The sequence below is a fragment of the Bactrocera dorsalis genome, chromosome 3 (genome assembly GCF_023373825.1).
Source record: "Bactrocera dorsalis isolate Fly_Bdor chromosome 3, ASM2337382v1, whole genome shotgun sequence".
NCBI classification, from domain to species: Eukaryota; Metazoa; Arthropoda; class Insecta; order Diptera; family Tephritidae; genus Bactrocera; species Bactrocera dorsalis.
In genome coordinates this window covers 39088646-39110246 of record NC_064305.1, presented here as the reverse complement: position 1 = coordinate 39110246, position 21601 = coordinate 39088646, and the positions used below count along the sequence as shown (strand labels likewise).

At 34.7% G+C, this 21601-nt stretch overlaps 1 protein-coding gene across 7 annotated transcripts in view; it reads left to right on the top strand.

Moving 5' to 3' along the window:
- Nucleotides 1-12777, top strand: part of LOC105233071 (long-chain fatty acid transport protein 4) — a 32211-nt gene extending 19434 nt beyond the window's left edge. For 3 of the 7 annotated variants that reach the window (XM_049452091.1, XM_011215023.4, XM_011215020.4), the window contains exons 2-8: nucleotides 4736-4784; nucleotides 9581-9794; nucleotides 9856-10346; nucleotides 10403-10553; nucleotides 10611-11005; nucleotides 11065-11504; nucleotides 11565-12777. In XM_049452091.1, coding sequence (XP_049308048.1) covers nucleotides 9598-9794; nucleotides 9856-10346; nucleotides 10403-10553; nucleotides 10611-11005; nucleotides 11065-11504; nucleotides 11565-11873 — 1983 coding nt within the window. In that variant the 5' untranslated portion in view covers nucleotides 4736-4784; nucleotides 9581-9597 and the 3' untranslated portion in view covers nucleotides 11874-12777. The remainder of the gene's footprint in view (nucleotides 1-4735; nucleotides 4785-9580; nucleotides 9795-9855; nucleotides 10347-10402; nucleotides 10554-10610; nucleotides 11006-11064; nucleotides 11505-11564) is intronic. The other 4 variants (XM_049452092.1, XM_011215024.4, XM_011215022.4 and 1 more) reach the window with 2 other exon arrangements.
- Nucleotides 12778-21601: the final 8824 nt, after the last annotated feature.

Below are 21601 nucleotides of genomic sequence, written 5' to 3'. Positions count from 1 at the left end.
AGACCTCCACTCTGTTGGAAAACCAAGTGGAGAAGGACCTGGCCTCGCTTGGAATATCCAATTGGCGCCACGTAGCGGAGAGAAGAAACGACTGGCGCGCTGTTGTTGACTCGGCGGAATCGCGTAAGCGGTGTCTACGCCAGTAAAGAAGAAAAAGAAGTTTGGTGAAATCGATAAAATACGTTTGTAAGTACGTCACCAAAGGAAGCAATAAAGGCAATAAAGCGCTTTGTTGGATATTTACTTTTGCAATTCATGAACGTTTTCCGACAGTTGTGCGTCTCGCAGTTAATTTGGAGATTGGCCAAAGAGGCATTTAACCCCAGAGAATACAGTATAGCCAGTGAAATCTTCGCCAGCAACAAAATTAACATTGACGAGTTTTTCTCAACTTTCATCAGGATCCGTTTGTGAGAACATTGCTCTATTCGGAAATACCTTGATATTAGGGGTATTCAGACCGAAGCCTGTTAATTTGGTAATTCATTAGTTAATACTTCGTTAAAAGGCTTAGCTGTGAACATACTGTGGTAATATGGTACATTTTATTCCGAAACAGCTGATTCAATTTTATTAAAGAGTAAAAATGCCTCAACAAAGTGCAAATTCAAAAATTGTCAGTCTTTTAATTGAAAATTATGTGGAGCAGATCAAATTTATTACTGGTAAGTACCTTAGATTGATGTACAGAGGAACAGGAGAACAGCTGATGTGATATTACCGAGTAACGAAACAATTATCAAGCTTGCCAAAAGGATAGTTCGTTACTCGGTAGAATGATATGCTAATTTTACAAAAACAAAATACATGTAAAAAACTACCGAACAACGATTGACGAATTAACAGGGCTGGTCTGAATACCCCTATTATACATGGAATGTATCGTCGAAGAAATAGTTACGCAAAAAGCAAGGCCAACCTGTAGATTGACATCCAGGTGTCTTATCAACTAATGCATTAGGACGAATTTACACAATCCACCCGAAAAACGACGATTGTTTCTACCTTCGGTTGCTATTGATTAATGTACGCGGTTCAACTTTATTTGAGTCATTGCTTACTGTGAATGGTATATGGGAATATGTGCAAGTTTTGGAGAAGTAAGCCAGCAATTACAAATGCTGGAACACGCTAATCACTGGAATGAAAATGAAGTACGCATACTTTTCGATATAAACCTCGACATTTTCAAACACATTTTACATCGTCTTCGCTAAAAATTGGAAATGGTAAACAATTTCGGTTGATACTTCCGGTGGTTCGGTATCAATTCCATCTTCCCTTTATCATTTCACGAAAGATGAACTCATCACAAATGTTCGTACATTGGCCAAATTATCGTAACTAAGATTCCTTAAGTGCACGCGCAATGTTAGCTGCCAAAAATACCGATGTTGTTGACTTAAACTGGAAGATTCAAAGTCAAATTCCTGGAGACTTGCGCTCATACAAATCGATCGATCGCCTTGACAATGAAGACGACGCCGTGAATTATCCAGTGGTATTTCTAAATTCATTTGCGTCTCAAAGTAGGATCCGTCGTTATTATGTTTCGCAATCTTCATGCGCAGAAAGTATGTAATGGAACCCGACTGATTGTGACGCACCTATCGATTTGAGATGTCAATCAACAGGACCTAAAGATAGTCGCATAGTGTGAGGCATAAATTTGGAAATGTTATGTTTTTCATTCGGCCGTGGCGTGCTCACGAGTAGGAAAACCATCTTTTCTGTACACCGGAACAGAAACCAAAAAGTGGAATGATAAATTTAACTTTCTTTTCATTTCAAAGTACATAATTTCACGCAGGAGAACGGGTGCGGGGTCAGCTAGTATTTAATAAACACAAATAAGTAAAACTCTATGATAATATTTCAAAATTTATATCATATTGGTGACTGAAGTACTTTCGCGTAGAACTCCTTTCTGCGTTGGCGGGCTTCGGCTGCACTTTAAAAAATAACCCTGGCCGAGACCAATACCCGGAATAACTGAAGCACTTTCGCATATTACTCCTTTAAAAAAATAATCCTGGTCGAGCCAATACTCGGAGTAACCTATAATATTATTATATAATATTACTTAGTTGTTTATTAAATTTAAATAAGAAAAAATCCATATGCAATGAAAGATTGTTTATATTCATTTTAATTTGAAATATAATTTATAGACAAACTTGTTTTTCTTAGAACTAAGATTGCTAAATAAAGGAAGAGGAATTATATCGTAACAGAGAAATTCAGCGAATTGCTCAGATTTTCTTATTATCATATGACAGCGCTCCATTTCCTCATAATTGTTAACACATAAATGATGCTCACTACGAAAAAGTGATTTTTAAAATATAGATTTCTTGCTTATAAAACATGCTAAAAGTGTAAATTGTGAATTTGTTTAAATGTTTACGGTTTAATTAAATGAGTTTGAAGTGAAGCATGTGCATAAAGTGTGTTAAATGTAGTGAAATAGCTTGTTGAAATGTTCGAATTTTGGGAATTTTTGAAATTTAAAGTCGAATATTTCATAAATTAAGACTTTGCGGTACCTACTTGTATAACCCTATATATTTTTTAATCAGAAGGACTTCCTCTTTCCAACAGTACCTTAAATGAAACAACCTTACATTTTCCCACAATTGTTTCTGTGATTTGAGAAGGATTTTCCGCGTTTTCAAAGAGCTCATATACATATATTCAAAATTTTTAGTTAATTTTTGACAGCTTTTTGCTTAAACGCGTTTTGGTTCTATTTTTGCTTATTCTAAAAATGGATCAAATAATACATATACACTTTCGCGTGAAAAAAAATTAAGTGCGCGCACGCATTCCGCATATTGACTGTAACATATGATGAAGCTACCATAGACAAAAGCAACGTTTATCGGTGGTACCTAATGTTCTCAGAGGGTCGAGACGACAAGGGTCATACCGGGCTTGGTTGCAATTGTACGACGCAATATATCTGGGGGTGATTACTTTGAAGGGGACAAAATACTTTTAGTAGTTATTCATGAATAAATAAACACTTTCTTAAGAAATACAAAATACTGTTGTAATAAACCTCGTTACGTGCCGTTTTTCTGGAGTACAATGTATACCTCTACCCAGTTATTATTATTTAAATAAATTAAAATACCACACCAAAATCAATACCTTTCTTGTACAACTTTCGATTTTCAAATGATTAATTATCAATAATAGTCAACTAAGATACATACATATAGTAGAATCGCGAAAAAGTTAACCAAATTGTCCCAAGAGTGCTTTACTATTCCGAATTATTAACTTTTCCAAAAGGTTTTCGAATTTGAAAAAAACTCGGAAATAAATAATATTAGTGATATAATACGTTCAATTTATTTGCAGGATTAACTTTTACTCGTAGCAAAACAGAAACTTAGATTTAGTTGTGCTTTTTCACTGACATGTACATATTAATTTGTAAGGGCTGATTTAAAGAAGCGTTCGAGACTTGTTCGTTTCTTTTCTTTTGTGTAATAGCTCTTGGCAATTTTCGTAAGCATATCTGATTTGCATGATTATTGTTTGCATACCTCTTTATCAAGGTGTTGACGCATTTAACTGCTTTCGAAAAACTCACTTTCTGCTGTTGCATATTCTCCTTGATAACTGGTTCTTCAACTTCATTGTCAGACACTTCGAAATCTGCGAAGATGACGTATTTTGATCGTCGTTCCAATTTTAGATGTCTTCACTGCTGTCGTCAACCCCACTCACCTAGGACAATAACGATTGTACCTCCCGAAATCGTTTGAATTCATCCAATACTTTTGCGATTTAGCATATTTCGAATGGGTTTTCAAACCCTTTGAAGCAAAGGGGAATGCGGATTTACCAGTTATCAATGATTTCAATTTATGCGAACCATCTGCGCTCGCACACAACATAAATGTGAACCTATCTAGCTCTCCTAGCTATTTTTCGTAAATTTAATCTGATTTGCAATGATTTTTTCTGCTTTTTTGACATTTTTTAATACACTAACTATAAACAACTCACAAGTTCAAACGCCCATAGCAATAGTTTTTCTTGCTAAACAAACGGTTGGGTTTGAAAAAAAAATAGATATGTAAGTTCAAAAAAATTAACCAAAATTTTACTTTTTAGAGCGGTACGTGGACGCACAAAATCGGTCAACTTAGCCGAAGGTTTAACTTTCTCGCGAGTTAACTTTTGCGCAATTCTAATGTATATCTCAAAAAAATTGTCATAAACAAAATATTAAATTGGGTAAAGGGGTCATTAAGCCGGTCAACGCAAACACTTAGATGAAAAGTGAAGCTTTGACATATATTAGAAATAAGTCTACCTCAAATATTTGCACCAATAAGTGTAATATTTCTCTGTACCCATTCATTTGAAAGAGATAATCTTCAAAAAATAAAGGCCAAAAAATGTTCTTTCGAATTGTAATAATCATTCCCCATTAAAATTTAAGTTTCTGTAATTTTTCTTTTAAAAAGTAGACAATCTCGAAATGAATCACCCTTTATATTCTTTTCTACGAGTATGTACTTATGTATACACGCTGGAAGATTGTCAACCGTGGCTGGTCATTGCACTCTTAATGAGAGTATTGACTCTGATGTCGTATTAAAAATAAAAAATTTTGCATTAAATGTAGTTATAATTATACAATATGTTAAATGAGAGATTATACTACAAATGAAATCAGTTAAATATGCACTAACTGCAAGACATTATTTACTTATAGATCCATTGCAAAACGTTGCCGAACTACTTAAACTTACTTATATGAAAATGTAAGTATTAAAAGCAAAGACATATAATATGTATTATATAGTTACTTTCGAGTTTTTACCTTAACTCCAATTAAATAGTTCCATATTACGGTTCCTGACGGTCAGACTGCAAAATTAGTCACTCTGTAATATGTTTTTTAGTATACTTAATGATTTCAATATTGGTAAGTGTATTTTGTATACTTATCTGTGAGGAGATTAGATTTAGATACCCACATCCCGAACAATTTGGTAATAAAAACAGTGGAGCTAGGCGTATGAGGGCTGCTATATATATTTCTGACCTAATAATGAAAATAGGCATATTTATCAACGAAAATGTTTTTTTTTTTTTGTTGGTTTTGGCTTCTCTTGGAAGACCCACACAGTCGATTGCTGTTTTGTTTCGGGCTCATACGCATAGATCCATGATTCCTCACCTGTGACGATCTTATAAACGTCTTTTGAAGCACCGCGATCGTATTTTTTCAGCATTTCTTTACACCAATCCACACGAGCCTTTTTTTGAGCGATTGTCAAATTGTGCCGGATCCAACGAGAACAAACCTTTTTTACGGCCAGGTGTTCATGCAATATCGAATGTATGCTGGTGGGAGAAATGCATAGGCATACCTATATCTGAAGTTATGTTACATGACGGTCTTGCATTATCAGTTCACGTACGGCATCGATGTTTTCTGTCACAACGGCTGTTTTTGGACGACCTTCACGGAATTCGTCTTTGAGCGAGCGTCGGCCACGATTGAATTCGCTGTACCAGTTTTTCACAGTGCTATAGGATGGTGCTTCATAGCCATATAAAGATTTTAGTTCATCGATGCACTCTTGTCGTGATAATCTACGTCGAAAGTTGTGAAAAATGATCGCACGAAAATGTTCACGATTAATTCCATTTTTTGGCCGAGATGAATTTTTTAATTCCCTGTAAATAAAACAATTCACTATTAAATGACAAAACGTTCTGAGTGATGTTATGCTAAAAAATGTCAAACTGGAATGGAAATGTCAGATTGCACCTGGCAACACATAGTGTTGCCTAGTCCAGAAATATATATAGCAGCCTACGTATTTAGCCACACCGTGCAATGACGTCACTAACGCGAGAGAAATTAACTATCGAGTAGCTCAATCTTGTAGTCAGCTTATTTACGAAATTTTATTTCAACCGATGCGGGTGTGTCCGTGGATTGGAGAAAGAGCATATCTCCCAGATCTACATATACGGTATCTGGGGCTTAAAGAGAGGTGGTACTGGGGAAATCTTTTAAAGGCGAGTGGAATATTTTCAGGTGTCTAAAAGCTTTCACTATAGTAATAATTTTTGTGCTGTTATCGTATTTATCTCGCTTAGTTTTATTATAACGGTAAATGGTCATACATATAACGCTGTAAAGTCAGCCATGTCTAAATCTATAAACCATTCATGACAATTACAGTGCCTTTGTTATTTTTTAAAGTTATTCAATTATATCCTGCTATTCTCCGACAAGAAAATGTTTATATCATAACAATTATCAATTACGAACGAATTAGTATTTAACTTTGCAATTTCATACAAAGAACAGGGTATATTAAGTTTGCCACGAAATTTGAAACACTCAGAAGAAAGCCTCGGAAGATCCATTTGCCCATCAACGGTACAATCGGCGAAATAATTGTACTATATCTAGATTTTTACAGTAATTTAGATATTTTTTTTTTCAGTTCAAAATTATCATAATTCCTTTTCCACTTATTATATAGTTTTTCTTTGGTACGACATGACTTCATAATGCCAGTCGTGATCCAATTTTTACGAGGTTTAAGTTTATGTTTATTGTTATTAGGTTTTATATAAGCATTTTGTATGTTAGTTTGAATTTTATCTATTAAGTTGTTAATTGCAATATTAGGATCCTGTATACATAATATGTCACTCCAAGCTACATCATTACACTTCTTTACCAGTACTTTATAATTAAGATAATTTTCGGGTTCCGTACTATTTTTAACATATTGAATTTTAGTGATAAAAATATTGGAAAGTGGTCAGTAAGCGTATGTTTATATGTAATTGAGTTAATATTAATAATGTTAGTCTTAACGAACATATTATCTATACAAGTTCCATTGTCGTTGTTTGGTCTAGTGGTATCATTGAAATATGAGATGTAATTTAAGTTTAACAGTTCAGATATGAGTAAGTCCGCGTGATAGTCCATGTCTTTTAAATTTATATTGAAGTCGCCAACTATTATGTGATTTTTGACTTTCACATTAGATTCAGCATAGTTTTTTAAGTTGTCTATAAATTCATCTTTACTTATATCATGGCATCTATAAACTCCAGTTATTTTTAAATGTGAGTTATTATTAATATTTATATTAGTAGAGATTAAGTTGGAGCGACCAATAATATCTACCGTTATTGTATGTACCAATGATTTTATTCCGCTTTATTTACCATACTGTGATTATAGTGTATGCTATAATTCTTCAATGCAAAAAATTGATAAGTTATTAAATTCCACGTTTCTGTACATACTATAACATGTGGTTTGGATTGTAGACTGTTAAGAAATAACTCAAGTTTCTCATAATTAGCATTTAAGCTTCTAATATTAACATGTAGTATCAATACATCCGTATCACTAATTTTTGCGTTTAAATTTTCTAAGGTAACCGCAAATTCTTCAATTACACAGTTTCCCTCTTGATCACTGTCTGTATCCATGTAAAGTAGTATTGGTTGTAGTTAGTTTAGTATTGCTATGTTGACGCCCTCTTCGGCACTGGTAATTTACCAATATGAGTCGGTATCAATGGGCTCATCGGATAATCAGTGCACTTAATAATTTTATTATATTGACATCAGTTGCTTCGTGGTCTATACAGTTACTCTTATTATACTGTTTATTGTAATACATACAATTAACGCATCTCTTGACAGCACTGGTACACTTTCTGGTGTCATGATTTCCAGCGCAGATTAGACAGACAGTTTCATTATTACATTTTTTGTGACTGTGATTGGCACGACAGCTTTTATACCCGATGTAGACTACTCTCGATGTCATGACACTAAGATAGATATTAGGAGACCTTTCTAATATTATGCTACGCTTATTTTTACCACTAGTAAAGTCAGCAACGATATTATAATCTCCGTCAAAGAAAGCACTGTTTCCTCAACCAGTTCTTCCTTATTCAAGTCACTTTCTATATCAAATATTTTTATTTTAGGCGAGTTTAGTTTTTCCTGATCAACTTCATAATTATCACCAAGTTTTTCGGCAAGCACTGACTTGGTTCTGGAGACATCTTCTTTATTTTTACACTTTACAATAATATCACCTGCTTTTGTTGATAAGACGTTTTTTATCTGTGCACAGGTATTCGCTATAATATTATTTTTAACGATCTGAGCATAATTTTTATTTGCTGACTTGTTTTTTGTTCTTATAACAATATCAGGGACCTTTACCATAACTTTTTCTTTAGTGTTTTCTTTTAGAATTTCAGCATAAGTTTTACTTTTGTTTACTTCAGCTTTTCGCAGTTCTAAAAGATCAGTTAACAATTGATTTTTAGATTTTAATTCTGAGTTTAAGTCCCGCAATAGTTCAATTTCCACTTTGTCGTTGATCAGTTGGGCTTCATCAGTATTCCTCACTGTTTTATTTAGTAGTTCTTGAGGGTTTGATGTATCCACCAAAACACTAGCCCTAAGACATGTTTTAAGCTCCTCTTTTTCACGCAGTTTTACATGTGCGATAATTTTCTTTGCATTTTCATCAAGTCTGGCGTGGTCGGCAGAGGTTATGTTTTCAATGTTATGATCAGAACACACCAATAATCGTTTTCCGACATATAGACCCTTTTTACTTTTATACTTGTTAAAATCTCCTTCATGAAAAACACTTTCGCAAACAATACAAATTACAATTTTAGGTACTTTTATATTAGAATGACACTTGAAAGTTTCGTCACATTTTTCCGTAGGCTGCATGTTCGCCGCCATTGATCAATTGTTCCCTTGTCAAATCGAGACGGTATTACATATGGGCTTAATCCGACCACTGCCACACCCACAAGCCCATTTCATATGAAGGTCTATTACTAAGTGGTAAATTAAGATACAAAATCATAGAAGGTATACATATATAACAGTGGCAAAGCGTATCTGTGGGCAGAAAATTTTTAAAGCGTGACCGGCGAAGCATACTCTAAGAGGTTTAATGAGCATATCTTTCAAACTAAACCAAACAATGTCAACCAAATTTGCTGAAATGACCACTTCTTTATGCACTGTAAAAATTAGATGATAATGACGCCCACTCCCAATAAAACGATTATATTAAAATAATTACGTTGGAAACATTTAATTTTGTTCCCGAAATGGTACGGGAGACCCTTATAGGAGTCGGTATAAAATTTGGACAATGTTTGTTAATATCGTACAAGCTTCGCGATATCGATCCAGTTCATTAGTTTAGAACTTTTTGACTTAATACTTGATTACTGAAAATTGCTGGTCGAGTTTGGAAGATAAATTGATACAGATTTTACTATCTTTGCTCAGCGTTAAACTTGTACATGTAGATTGATTGGCATACATTTCCCCATCTAAAGTACAATTTGTCCCAACATCACTTTTCAGAAGTTTTTGCACGATATGTTGATTTGTATTTTAGGTGACAATATTTAGAAGTCTGCTATTATCGAATAGTTTGAATTCTATCAATGGCGTTCTTTTACGTTTTTAATTTTGGGCCGTTCTTAATAACCAAATTTATCATTACATTTCCTTTGAATAGATTTTAGATTGAACAAAATGCAGATATTGTTGGAGTTGAATTTTAAGCAACGCAACTCCACCCGTCTGGTCATACTTATTTTTGGCTTATTGGCATTCATAGCATTTAAAGACAGTACTAAGGGATGCCTGTTTTTAGGCGCTGCATTGGCTTTAATGTTTAGGAACCCGACGTATGTGTACGCTTTCGGGACTACAGTTAAGCGTGATATTATGTAAGTTAATTTTTTTTGGAACAAAATGGTATTTTTAGGTGCTTGATTTGAATAATTTCAGAGCTGGATATCGTTTCCTTAGAATGAACCTCTTTATTATGCTCATGGAACGAAAACAATGGACAATAGCACGCATATTTCAAGAACGTGTGAAGAAGCAACCGAAAAAACCATGCTTTATAATGGACGATCGGTCGCTTAGTTTTCAGTGGATAGAGAACTATACAAACAAAGTAGGTGCATATTTCAAAGCACAAGGTTTGAAACATGGTGATTGTGTAGCTCTAATCATGGAGACCAGGCCCGAGTATGTATGCTTGTGGCTTGGTCTCTCCAAGATCGGTGTCGTAACAGCTTTAATTAATTCGAATCTACGACGCGATACCCTACTGCATTCCATTAAAGTGGCAAAAGCCAACATAATAATTGTTGGTACAGAGCTCAGCAAGGCTTTGGAGGAAATTTACGATGAGGTGGATATCAAAACCTTGCCGATTTACCAATTTAGCGATGAAGAACAACGGGATAACGATAATTTTAAGCTTTTTAAAGGTTAGCGTGTATGTTTTTGTTTTGTGGAATCTACAGAATAACACGATTACATATAGGTGCAGTTGATCTCACCGCCGCCCTAGAACTACAGCCAATAGAGGATCTAAGCGCGGACATTGCAGCTTGTAGTACAAAGGACAAATTATTATTCGTCTACACTTCTGGCACTACGGGATTACCAAAGGCTGCTGTAATAAATAACTTAAGGTAAATTGAATAATTATATCTCACTCCCGGACAAACTTAATGCCTGAATGTTTTTAGGTACTTATTTATGGCTAGCGGAATCCACCACATGTTGTCTCTTAACGCCGGCGATATTATTTATACAGCGTTACCACTGTATCACACGGCTGGAGGTATAGTCGGTGTGGGAAATGCGCTGATTCATGGTTGTACCATTGTAATGCGAAAAAAGTTTTCAGCATCAAATTTCTGGAAGGATTGCATCAAATACAACTGCACTGTAGCCCAATATATTGGTGAATTATGTCGCTATCTGTTATCCACATCACCAAAGCCAGAAGATACACAACACCGACTACGCTTGATGTACGGCAACGGGTTGCGTCCACAAATTTGGTCACAATTCGTATCAAGATTTAATATTCCGAATATTGGAGAGGTCTACGGCTCAACAGAGGGAAATTCCAATCTCGGTATTATTTAATACTTTAATATTTTATGCACTTAATAAAAGTGGCATTACCACTTTCAGCCAATGTCGCCAATCAAGTGGGTGCTGTGGGTTTCGTACCATTAATTGCGCGTTACTTTTATCCAGTGCAAATCATTAAATGTGACGAAGAAACTGGCGAACCCATTCGCAATGCGAATGGGTATTGCCAAAGATGTTCACCGGGAGAGACAGGTTTGCTCGTAGGTAAAGTGAATCCTAAACGAGCGGTAACTGCATTCAATGGGTATGCCGACAGAGAAGCATCCGAAAAGAAGTTACTGCGAAATGTTTTCAGATCAGAAGATATCTTCTTCAATTCTGGCGATATGGTGGTTGTGGACATACTCGGTTATTTCTACTTCAAAGATCGCACTGGTGATACATTCCGTTGGCGTGGCGAAAATGTCGCCACACAAGAAGTGGAAGCGAACATTACGAACGTGATTGGTCTAAAAGATTGTGTTGTGTATGGGGTGGATGTAAGTTTCGCTGTGATGATGTAGTGATTATTGTCTCAATATTTTTACAACTCTTTAAAGATTCCCTACGTAGAAGGCAAAGCTGGTATGGCAGCTATAGTTGATCCCGATCGCAAAGTGGACATGCAACATCTATCAGCTGGCGTTCGGGGAAGTTTGCCAGCCTATGCGCGACCGCTTTTTATTAGATTAATGAACGATATACCACGCACCGCTACTTTTAAACTGAAAAAAATAGAGCTTTCCAGGGAAGCATTCGATATTCGTCGAATCAAAGATCCAATATATTACTTAAACAAGGATGGCATATATCGCTTCTTGTCTGAGGAACAGTTTGAAGATATTTTGCAGGGCAAAGCCGGACTGTAACATGACAGAACAGAAGCGATTAATCTTTCCATATTATTGTATATACATTCATATTTTATTTTTAAAAAATCAGGTTACTGTGTATATATATAGTGAATGAAATAGCTTTGTTGAACAATTTAGGACGTGATGCAAGAAGAACCTTTAAATGTATGTAGACTGTATTTTTAGATAATTCCATGACTTAGGCCGTTCTCTTCTTAAACACAATAATATTTTAGGATCTTTAAATAATGGTATCTTTTTTACTAATAGTAAGCCAAAAGTATCGTCAATAGATTTTAAAATTACTTCGACGAATCACGAACAAATAGGTTCATTTTAGGTGGTATTACATACAGCATAAGGGAGATTCTCTTTCTCTTACAAAAAATTTGTGAATTGTTATGCAATAGCTGAAAATAATTGCAACCCTATGGCATATAGACACACATATGTATACTTTTCGCTGGAATTTATGTTTCTGCTATATGGTGTTTTCGTACTCTTACATACTTTGGTCATAGGAGTTTTGCACTTCATTTAATCGTGCGTTCTTACAAGAGCAAGAGAATCTCCCCTTTTATGCAGTTAGGTAAAGTTTTATTTTCGCTTCATTGCTATTCATTACTCAAAAAGGTTGGTTTTGATTTAAGAATGCAATGTTATAAAATTGAAATATGCTAATGTCAATTTCCTCTTTGAAGTCGTCGTGTGCATGATAATTAGCTGCGAATAATTTTATAAAGTTACCTTCAAATTAATTTTACCAATTTTAGTAAAAGTTTACAATACAATAATAATATGAAACCTAAGAAAAGTTTGACACAATTAATAATTATCATTCACCACTACAGACCTCTAACATATCGTGATATATACATGTACATACATTAAATATATGAATACAAATTTGATACTTTAATACCAATTTATTGAAAGCTTAAGCTAATAATTGTAATTGGATAACACAGCTCTACATATAGTTTTTTTTTTTTTTTGGATTTCTTAGCAAATTTTGATGTTTTCAAGTGACCATATTACAAATTTATTCATGAAAGTATTAGATGTGCTCTTATTTTTTAGTTATTTGCTTATCTTATATTTTTTATCTATTAATATTAGTAATAAAATTAATACTTTCGGACATGATTAGTGTTCTTCTTTGAGTTCCTTTTCCCCGCATAAAAAATCGCGATTTCTACTATCAGGATCCTTACCAAAGATATCCGAAAAATTATGCGGAAAGTTTTAAGTTTTAGTAAAAATCAAACATGGAGATATTTTAATGAATAAAAATCTCCCATTGTGTTTCAAAAGTAGCTCGCATGCACTCAAAAAAATTAAGTCAGCAACTTACAAAAAATCGGCACAATTTCGCAATGGAAGTGAAAAAGAGGATAAAACATCTATATCAAAGTTATTTTCTCAAAATTTCGGATTGAAGAAGTTTTTTTAGTCGAAATGCTTACATTTTAAAATATAGTTTAAAGCACTAATTAGGATAATTTAGGAAACTATAGTGAGACACAGAGAGAGCGGTTCCACAAGGGACAGATTATTGCTGATCCTTAAAAGGATATTGTTAACAGGAAAATTATAATGCGAAACTTCATAATAGGGGTTTAATAGCGCAATTTTGTAAGCAGTCTCTAGTCACTAATGGAGACATTTTGAGGTGAAGTCTCAATTTGTGACTAGTTACTATTCACAACAGAGTCTCTAGTCTTTAGTCACAAAATATTCTCACAAATGTGTGACCTGATAGTTGGAAATATAAAATTATTAACTATAAAGAACTGTTGTGTGCCATTTTGAATATACTGAATAGAGATCATCATAGATATTAATCTATTGTCGTTTTTTTATATTTTGTAAGCAACTCAAACACGAAAAAGTTAAGAATTAATCAATTTCACATAAATTTTGAAAATATTGTGAAACAAAGTCAAGATATATTTTTAATTTTATTGGTAATTATACTTCTTGACTATTTTATAGAAAATTTAATATAATATTTGTTATCGACATATTTATTTTCATAAAAAATACATTTCTAAATAATGGAATGTAATAGATTTTAGTGATTGTATTTTCGAAATTTCTATTATTAGTTACATAGGTGTAGGTCAAGTTTTCAACCGATTTTATAAATTTTAGCACTTTTCATTGAGATAACTCACATATAGGCCGATATATGAAGTATAAAGTCACCCGGAAGTTCGAATATCTTTCTATTAAGTATATGGAGGCTAAAGGAAGTATTAATCCGATTCAAATCATTTTTGACAGAAACATACTATTTTGAGAGAAAGATTCCCTCCGTATTTCAATTATATATCTAACATATTGACCGATATTTTCGGGAAAAAGGCAACTGTAGAAAATGGGGTACTTATATTCTGTAGGGAAGAGTAGCGTTAAAGTTCGATTTATAAAAGTTTTGGCTATAAGATGGCATTCTTCAAAGGCGTTTTTCAAGCAAAGTTCTATCCCGTTATTTTAATTGGTAAATACTTTATTTGTGTACTGAAATGTGAAAGAATCAGATGGAATTGTGTTATATGAAAACTAGTCGTTGTTGTGCTCCGATTTCCATCAGTTTTGCACAGTAACATAGAGATATTAGAAGAATGTTGCGTATCGTATTTAGGTGATATCGGTAGAGTAGGTCCAGAGATATGAATTTTCACCTAAATGTAGGAAGAGTCACGTCCAAATTTGACAATACATGTTATAAAGCCTTCCTGTAACAATTCAAGTGTAAAAGTTTATGACTCTGATGCATTTAGTTATTTATTTATCGGACTTTTAGTAGTTATATAGGGAGTGGGCAGGTTTATCATCCGATATCGCCTATTTTCACACCATCATAAGGAGCATTATAAAATTGTGCTGTGTAAATTTGGGTAATATTATATTTGTTGGTTTGGAAAATATATAAATTAAACTTAATAGAGAGCGATCCCACGTCCCCTTTTTGGGCGTGACAGTGGTCCGAATGTGTATATCTACAATACCGAAATTTCTTTGCTGCCAAGGAACAAGCAAAATTTCATCAATATATCTTCATTTTTACTCAAGTTACAGCTTCCATGGACGGACGGACAGACAGTCACCCGAATTTCAACTTTTCTCTTCATCCAGATCATTTATATTGTATATAACCATAACTTTATATCTCTCTCCTTAAGTTTTAGGTTATATAATAACAACCGTTAGATGAACAAACCAAATTAGTTAACCAATACCAACGGCTTAACCAACTACTTTTTAATAACAATGCTTAGTTAACTATTAGTTAAACCCCCAATCTCTGTTGTTTAACTACTAGTCAAATAACAGCTGATGTTGAAAAAGTATAATTCCGAATTGCTTTCACTGATAATTTATTGAAACGCTTTGCGAATATAATATTGAGTCTGATATTGATAGTGATGACGACATCAAGGACTTTGGAATATAATTATAGATCGTCGCCAAAAAAATTAGTAATCGTCCAAACTTTTTCCAAATGTATGATCCCGTAGAGTTTCGGAACCGGTTCCGTCTGAGCAAAGAAGAAGCGTGGCTAGTTCTGGAGTGTATACGATCAGGAATTCAAAGAAAAACAACTTGGATAAATTTTAGTTAAATAAAAATTACATATTTATATATTGAAATATTTACAGGATGCTGCCTGAGCAAATTCTTTACTGACCCTTCGCTATTAAGCCACCGGATGAACCAGAATAGGGTTTTTTCTAAATAAACGTCAAACATATATTGTGGCTCATTAGTCAGGCTCTACACATGATACCACGACTTTTCGAAACTTTGGAATTTGCCATCGTTTGAATTCTATAGAATTTGGACGAAGTCTTGTAATTGCTGACAGTGGTTATGAAAACTCGAATGTTGAAATAACGGCCCTGTTAAGGACCCACACATGTTCAGAAATTAATCTATTATTAAGACAAGAAAATGCGTTGAAAGGTCCTATGGATTATGGAAGAGAAGATATCCTTGTTGTCTCTAGGAATACGCATGAATTTCAAAAAGGTTTAAAGTATTATAGTCACAACGGCAGTTTTTCATAACATCTGCTGCCACTATGATGAAATGGAAGCACCAACTCTTCCACCAAATTTACGTACCACATAACCGGAATATTAGAGGTGAAACCTTAAGTACACGAAGAAAACAAATTTTTGTTTATGGGCTTCTTTAATTTTTCGGGGTCGTACTTCTGGCAGCTGCATGACGGTGTTTCAGTGTCAAATTTATATCCTCTTGGGAAAAATTTGCAGAACGTCCGTTGAGTCTTTCTATTTTCAAAAATTCAAATATAAATGTAAACAGAAAACATTTGTTTAGCAATGGTACCAACGTAGAAAAATATGCTGTCACATATTTCCGTTAAGAGAAGTATTTTAGTATATATTAGTTTAGCAATGGTTAACTAATAACAGTAAATTCGGCCCTAAACGGCGTACGCAGAAACAACTTTCAGACGGGTTTTCTGTTCAAATTGGAATCATGTTGAAAAAAGGAGAGAAAAATAAAAAACAGTTAGTGTATGGTGCTACCGTGTATTTTTTAGTATAGTGCACTATGCCTAAAATTCCTCTTTGCTTCAATAATTAATTTGGGGAAAGTGCGGTGACATAAAAAGGCTTCCCGTGTATACCCAAATAGCAATTTATGGTATGTCTTCTTAAAATAAAGGATGTCCCAAAATTATCGCAAGATTGGAGTTAAATACGGAACAGTTTGGAGCCTTTCGATTGCAAGTTTTTTATTGAATCATAAAGTACAAAAGATAGAGTTATTTATGAAATAATACATACATCGAGCAAATGGCCTCTAAGGCTTTCTATACATATAGCCAGTCGTTTTTCGATATTTTCCATGACTATTCTCCATAAACGTGGCTGAATTAATTGTAACGGGGTTGTGGGCGTTTTGCAATAAAAGTTTGATTTTAAATATCCCAATAAAAAAGAAATCGAATAGCGTTAAATCACGCGATCTAGAGGGCTATTTCTGATCACCAAAACGAAAGAGTACAAGTCGTGGAAATACCTTAATATCATCAATTTCGGCAAAATAAACTCGGTTCTCATGTCGCGATATAGAACGCCGCGCCTAAAACTGTGCTGCGGACGCATTTATTTTTCGACATTCACATGGTTCTCAAAACCCCAAAAGCGGCAATTTAACGATTAACAAACCCATCTTGGTGAAATTATGTTTCAACGCGTAGGATGGTTTTGCCGCAAAAGCTTTCATTATTATTTTCGTGCAACTTTTTGTTACAGAGTATAATAGTTTAGTTCCCGTTCGCTCATATACTTCGATATACTTATTTAATAAGAAAAGTGTCATAAACGAAGCTAACTGTGTTTTCATAAGTACACAACACATCGTTCAGCTGTCGTTGATCCCTTAACTTGCGAGTACCCATCACAAAGTAATAACAGTATTAACAATGGATGGGAAATCGCTATTTCTAAATCAAAATTAAAGAAACAATACGAACAATTCTCGTACATAACTGAGAAGTAATTTATATTTGAAGTTTACTGGTATATACGGAATCGAAGTTTGTGCATTTATAGATCATATTAAGTTCTTAACTCATAAAAATTACATATCAAATATTTCTATAAATTACTGTCTGCCGAGGTATCATCGAAGGATACTGAATAAACACGATGACGTTGGACATAGCAATTCTACATCAAAACGTTTCGCACAAAAGTTTCTTGTGAAAACGTGAAACTTTCATACTTCTTAAAATCTATATACAACATTTTATATAACTATTATGAGGCCAAACCACCACCCTTTGCCCTTAACTATCCGAATGCAAATTAACAAAGTGGTTGAGTAAATCCCACATTTTGTATTTGGATTCAACGAATTTCACTTCATTGATACTAAGAGTTTTGTTAGATAATTTAAATTATTTAAAATGATTTTATCCATGTACGAGCGTCGTAAATATTACCGTAAAATATAAAGAAATTTCCGTGAAAAAAGAAAACACTAAATATGTATGTATATAACAAAGAAGTGAATAAAATCCTCAAGTTGTATATCAGAAGCCACTAAACGACGCGGCAAGCAGCTGTCGAACTACAATAAATGTTTATCCTCCTACTTAGAAAAATATCGACGAAGCAGGCAAAATGAGATTCATGAAAAATGCAAGGAAACTGCAGTTTCGTGCGTTCGAAAAACTCGCGCCTGTAAAGTATCGGTAACAGCGCAGAGCTAAACCGATAATGGATTCAATATATTTTTTCTTCAAAAAACCATAAAACTATGGTAGCCACATAAACGCAACACGAACGTATCCATGCTCAATACACGCACCCAGCAAGAACAATATGAAAGTTCGTTACCCCGCTGACAAACCCAACTAGTTAGATAAATATCTAGAACAGGTCTTGTTGAATAATTTCTGCTAATTAGACTAAGTGAAGATTTCTTTTTCTCACCTTAATTATCACTCACTTATTCATGTTTTAAGCTATATTTACTTAAGGGATTTTTGCTATTTTTGGCTCTTTCTTCCAAAACTAACTAAACTAACTAAAACTAAAACTATGTATTTACTGTTATTGTTAAAATTATGGAGGCTTGGAGTGGTTTAATCATTAAAAAAAACTTCAGATACACACCAAATTATACTTTTTGAACGAATAGTATTCAGTGTTTCTTAATCTAAAACTAAAAATTCAAAATAACGACCTTTTGACCTCTAAATGAACCAATCTGGTTAAACATGAATTAGATTAGATTAAATCTCTCAAGTTCGTTAGGGGCCCCAATACCAATAATCATATTGGTCAGAGTCAATGAACTTTAAAATGGAACCTTTTGAAGTTGTACTAATAATACCTTTACTTGGCGCGGACTGGTAATTTACAACCGATTAACGATTCTACCCTGCTTGTTTTAATTCTTGGATTTATATTTACTACATTGAGGAACGAATGAAAAACTAATTATGGTGCTAAATGTGCTAAACTAGAACCAGTTCATCATTAGTACCCAACTACCACAGAGTTGCAACGTTGAAAAAAAGCTAAATGTTTGCTCCCAAGATATATTGGAAAGTGTTAAATCCCAAGAAGATTAAGTTTTATTTCATTGGCAACATAGCAAAAGGAAAAGCAATGGAATCAGAGGCAGCAGCAGAGTATCACCAACGATGCAACATTAACGCCATTTCCGACACAACCAGCAGCTGAGCGCGTTCCCACAAAGCTAGGAAAACCAACAACAACAGCGGCGAATGCTAGGCGTAAGTTGGGGTTGCTGTGGGCGTTAGGTGTCAGCAAAAAAGCAAAGAAATTGCGAGCGCAAATTTTAAAATAAAAGAGAGAAACGATGTAAAAACCTGATAGAATGCGTATAAACGACGGGACGGAAGGCGACTGCGAGCAGCAAGCAGCAAGCCAAAATACCAGAACAATATGCGCGTTAGTTGCGAAAAAATAGGTTACATGCAACAACAACCACAACATGCCCAACAAATAGAGCCCTTGTGTGCAGTCTGTATTTGCTGCACACCGCTATAAAAATTCGTTGTTTGTAGAACCCAAAAGCCGGAACCTGAAATGTGAGCTGCCAATTTGTGTTAAACAAAGCACAAAGCAAGTGCAGAATTTGGCGTGGCCGCTGTGGGCGTCAGCACACTCGGGCAGGTGACGGTTTCGCGCGCTACTTTTTTCAGCGCGGTGCAAATTGTTTTGTTGCCTTTGATGGCAATGTGTACGCTGTGTGTGTGCGTTCGACAGTGCGATGTTTTGTTGTATTTATTTGTATTTGTTTTTGTGTTGGCAGTAAACAAACACGCATGGGAGAAATTAAATTTTCCAATAATTCGAAAGCTTTGCCAGTTGGCGACAACTGCTGCTGCGGCGAGCCTGGTTCGGTTGTTGGCTGGTGAATGACGCAGCTGTTGGGCGCCTGCCGTTGAGATTAAATCGTTCCAAAGTGCCCGCAAGCCAGCGGCGCCTATGTTGTTGCCGCGCGAAATACTTGCGCAAACTTCCAGTGTATGTATGTAAGTACACTCATCCATATACATACATATGTACGTTTGCATACATATAACTATAATTTCCTTTGCATTTTTCCCACTGCTATTCTACGAGTAATTGTACCGTTGTATGCGTGGTGGTCTCTCCCACATGCAAATGGGCTATAAGCACATACATACATACATACGTACATATATTAATGTTTTCACTCTGTGATTTTTAAAATATTAGTTTACATGTGCGAAGTTTTCTATTTTCGTTTAGTTTGAGTTTTGTAAACGTTTGAGTGCTTACACATGCCAATATTTAATATTTATTTGTCTGTTACTCTGCTCAAAGATGACACACTTTTTAATGATTTGTCCCAATCACACCATGAACAGGGTACATTATGTTGATCAGCATGGCGGGATAACTCGATTTAGCCATGTCCATCTGTCTATTCGTTCCTAAGGTTTTGAGATATCGGTCTGCAATTTAGCACACGTTCTTTTCTCACCAAGAAGTTGCTAATTAGTCGGAACGACCGATATCGTAGCACCATACCATATAGCTGCTTGTCAAACTAACCGATCAAAGTTCTTCTACAGAACCTTTCGTAATTGTGTTTTGTGTTGTAGCTTCGGTTCCCTACAAGGGTGATACAACAACCCTCCGACTTTTTTATAACATTTATGAGGTACTAATTGTGCTTTGCTTCAAAATAGGCCTCACTTTCGGAGATCACTTTAAAATTTGAGAGGAGGAAGTAGGCGCTGGGGGCCAAATCTAGAGAATACTGTGGATATGGAAGCAATTTTTGTCATCATTTTCAATGACTTTTCATGCGGTACACAACACTTTCTTTTTTTTTTAATGCCGCCGTTTTTCGGCGATTTCGTCCTTCAAATGGTACAATAACTCCATGTAATGATCGCCGTTGCTGGTCCTATCAAGATAGTGAAAATTACATAATACAGGCGCCATTACCTTGTTAGTCAACAGTTGTGTTTTTCCACGCTTTGGAGTGGGTTCAGCGTATGCGGTCCAATGACTGTCGATTGATTTCATTCATTGTTACATATCGACACAAAAAATTGGATTTATTACGCTTAAATATCTCCAAAATAATCACGTCTTTTGATGATTAGAACTAACTATAATCATATGCCACTTATGTATATGTCAGACCGGGGACGCCCATAAAACTATATTTGGTACAGAGGAGGGGGAGACAACTGTGGTTTAAAATGTTTTAAAAAGAGGTCGTTGCCCCAGCAACTAGTATGTTTAAAGTGTAAGAAAAATTTTTCCCCAAGAAGCTTGATTGACATAGATTTAGTGATTTGCAGGATGCTTCTTTTAGCACTTCATCTTATAGTGTGAAAATGGGGAACGTTGGCCAAGCACAAAAAGTTCTAAATTTTGAAGCCAACAGATCTGAAAAATGAATCGAAAAGGGCCGAATTATTAATTTCAATAGATCCAGTGAATACAAATACCTTATATAAAACAATTTTAACTTCCGATTGATTTTGAACCCGATATATCGCTCAATATGGGAATTATCTTTACCAAATTCGAAGAGGCTCTTGTGCCGACAATGATTGCAATCTGCTCAGTCCTGACATATATAGTTTATATTGGTCAACATGTGCGATATTTTAATGAAATTCAAAGTTTTCTTAACCACCAGCAGAACATGAATGAAACCCAAAGCACTAACATACAGGT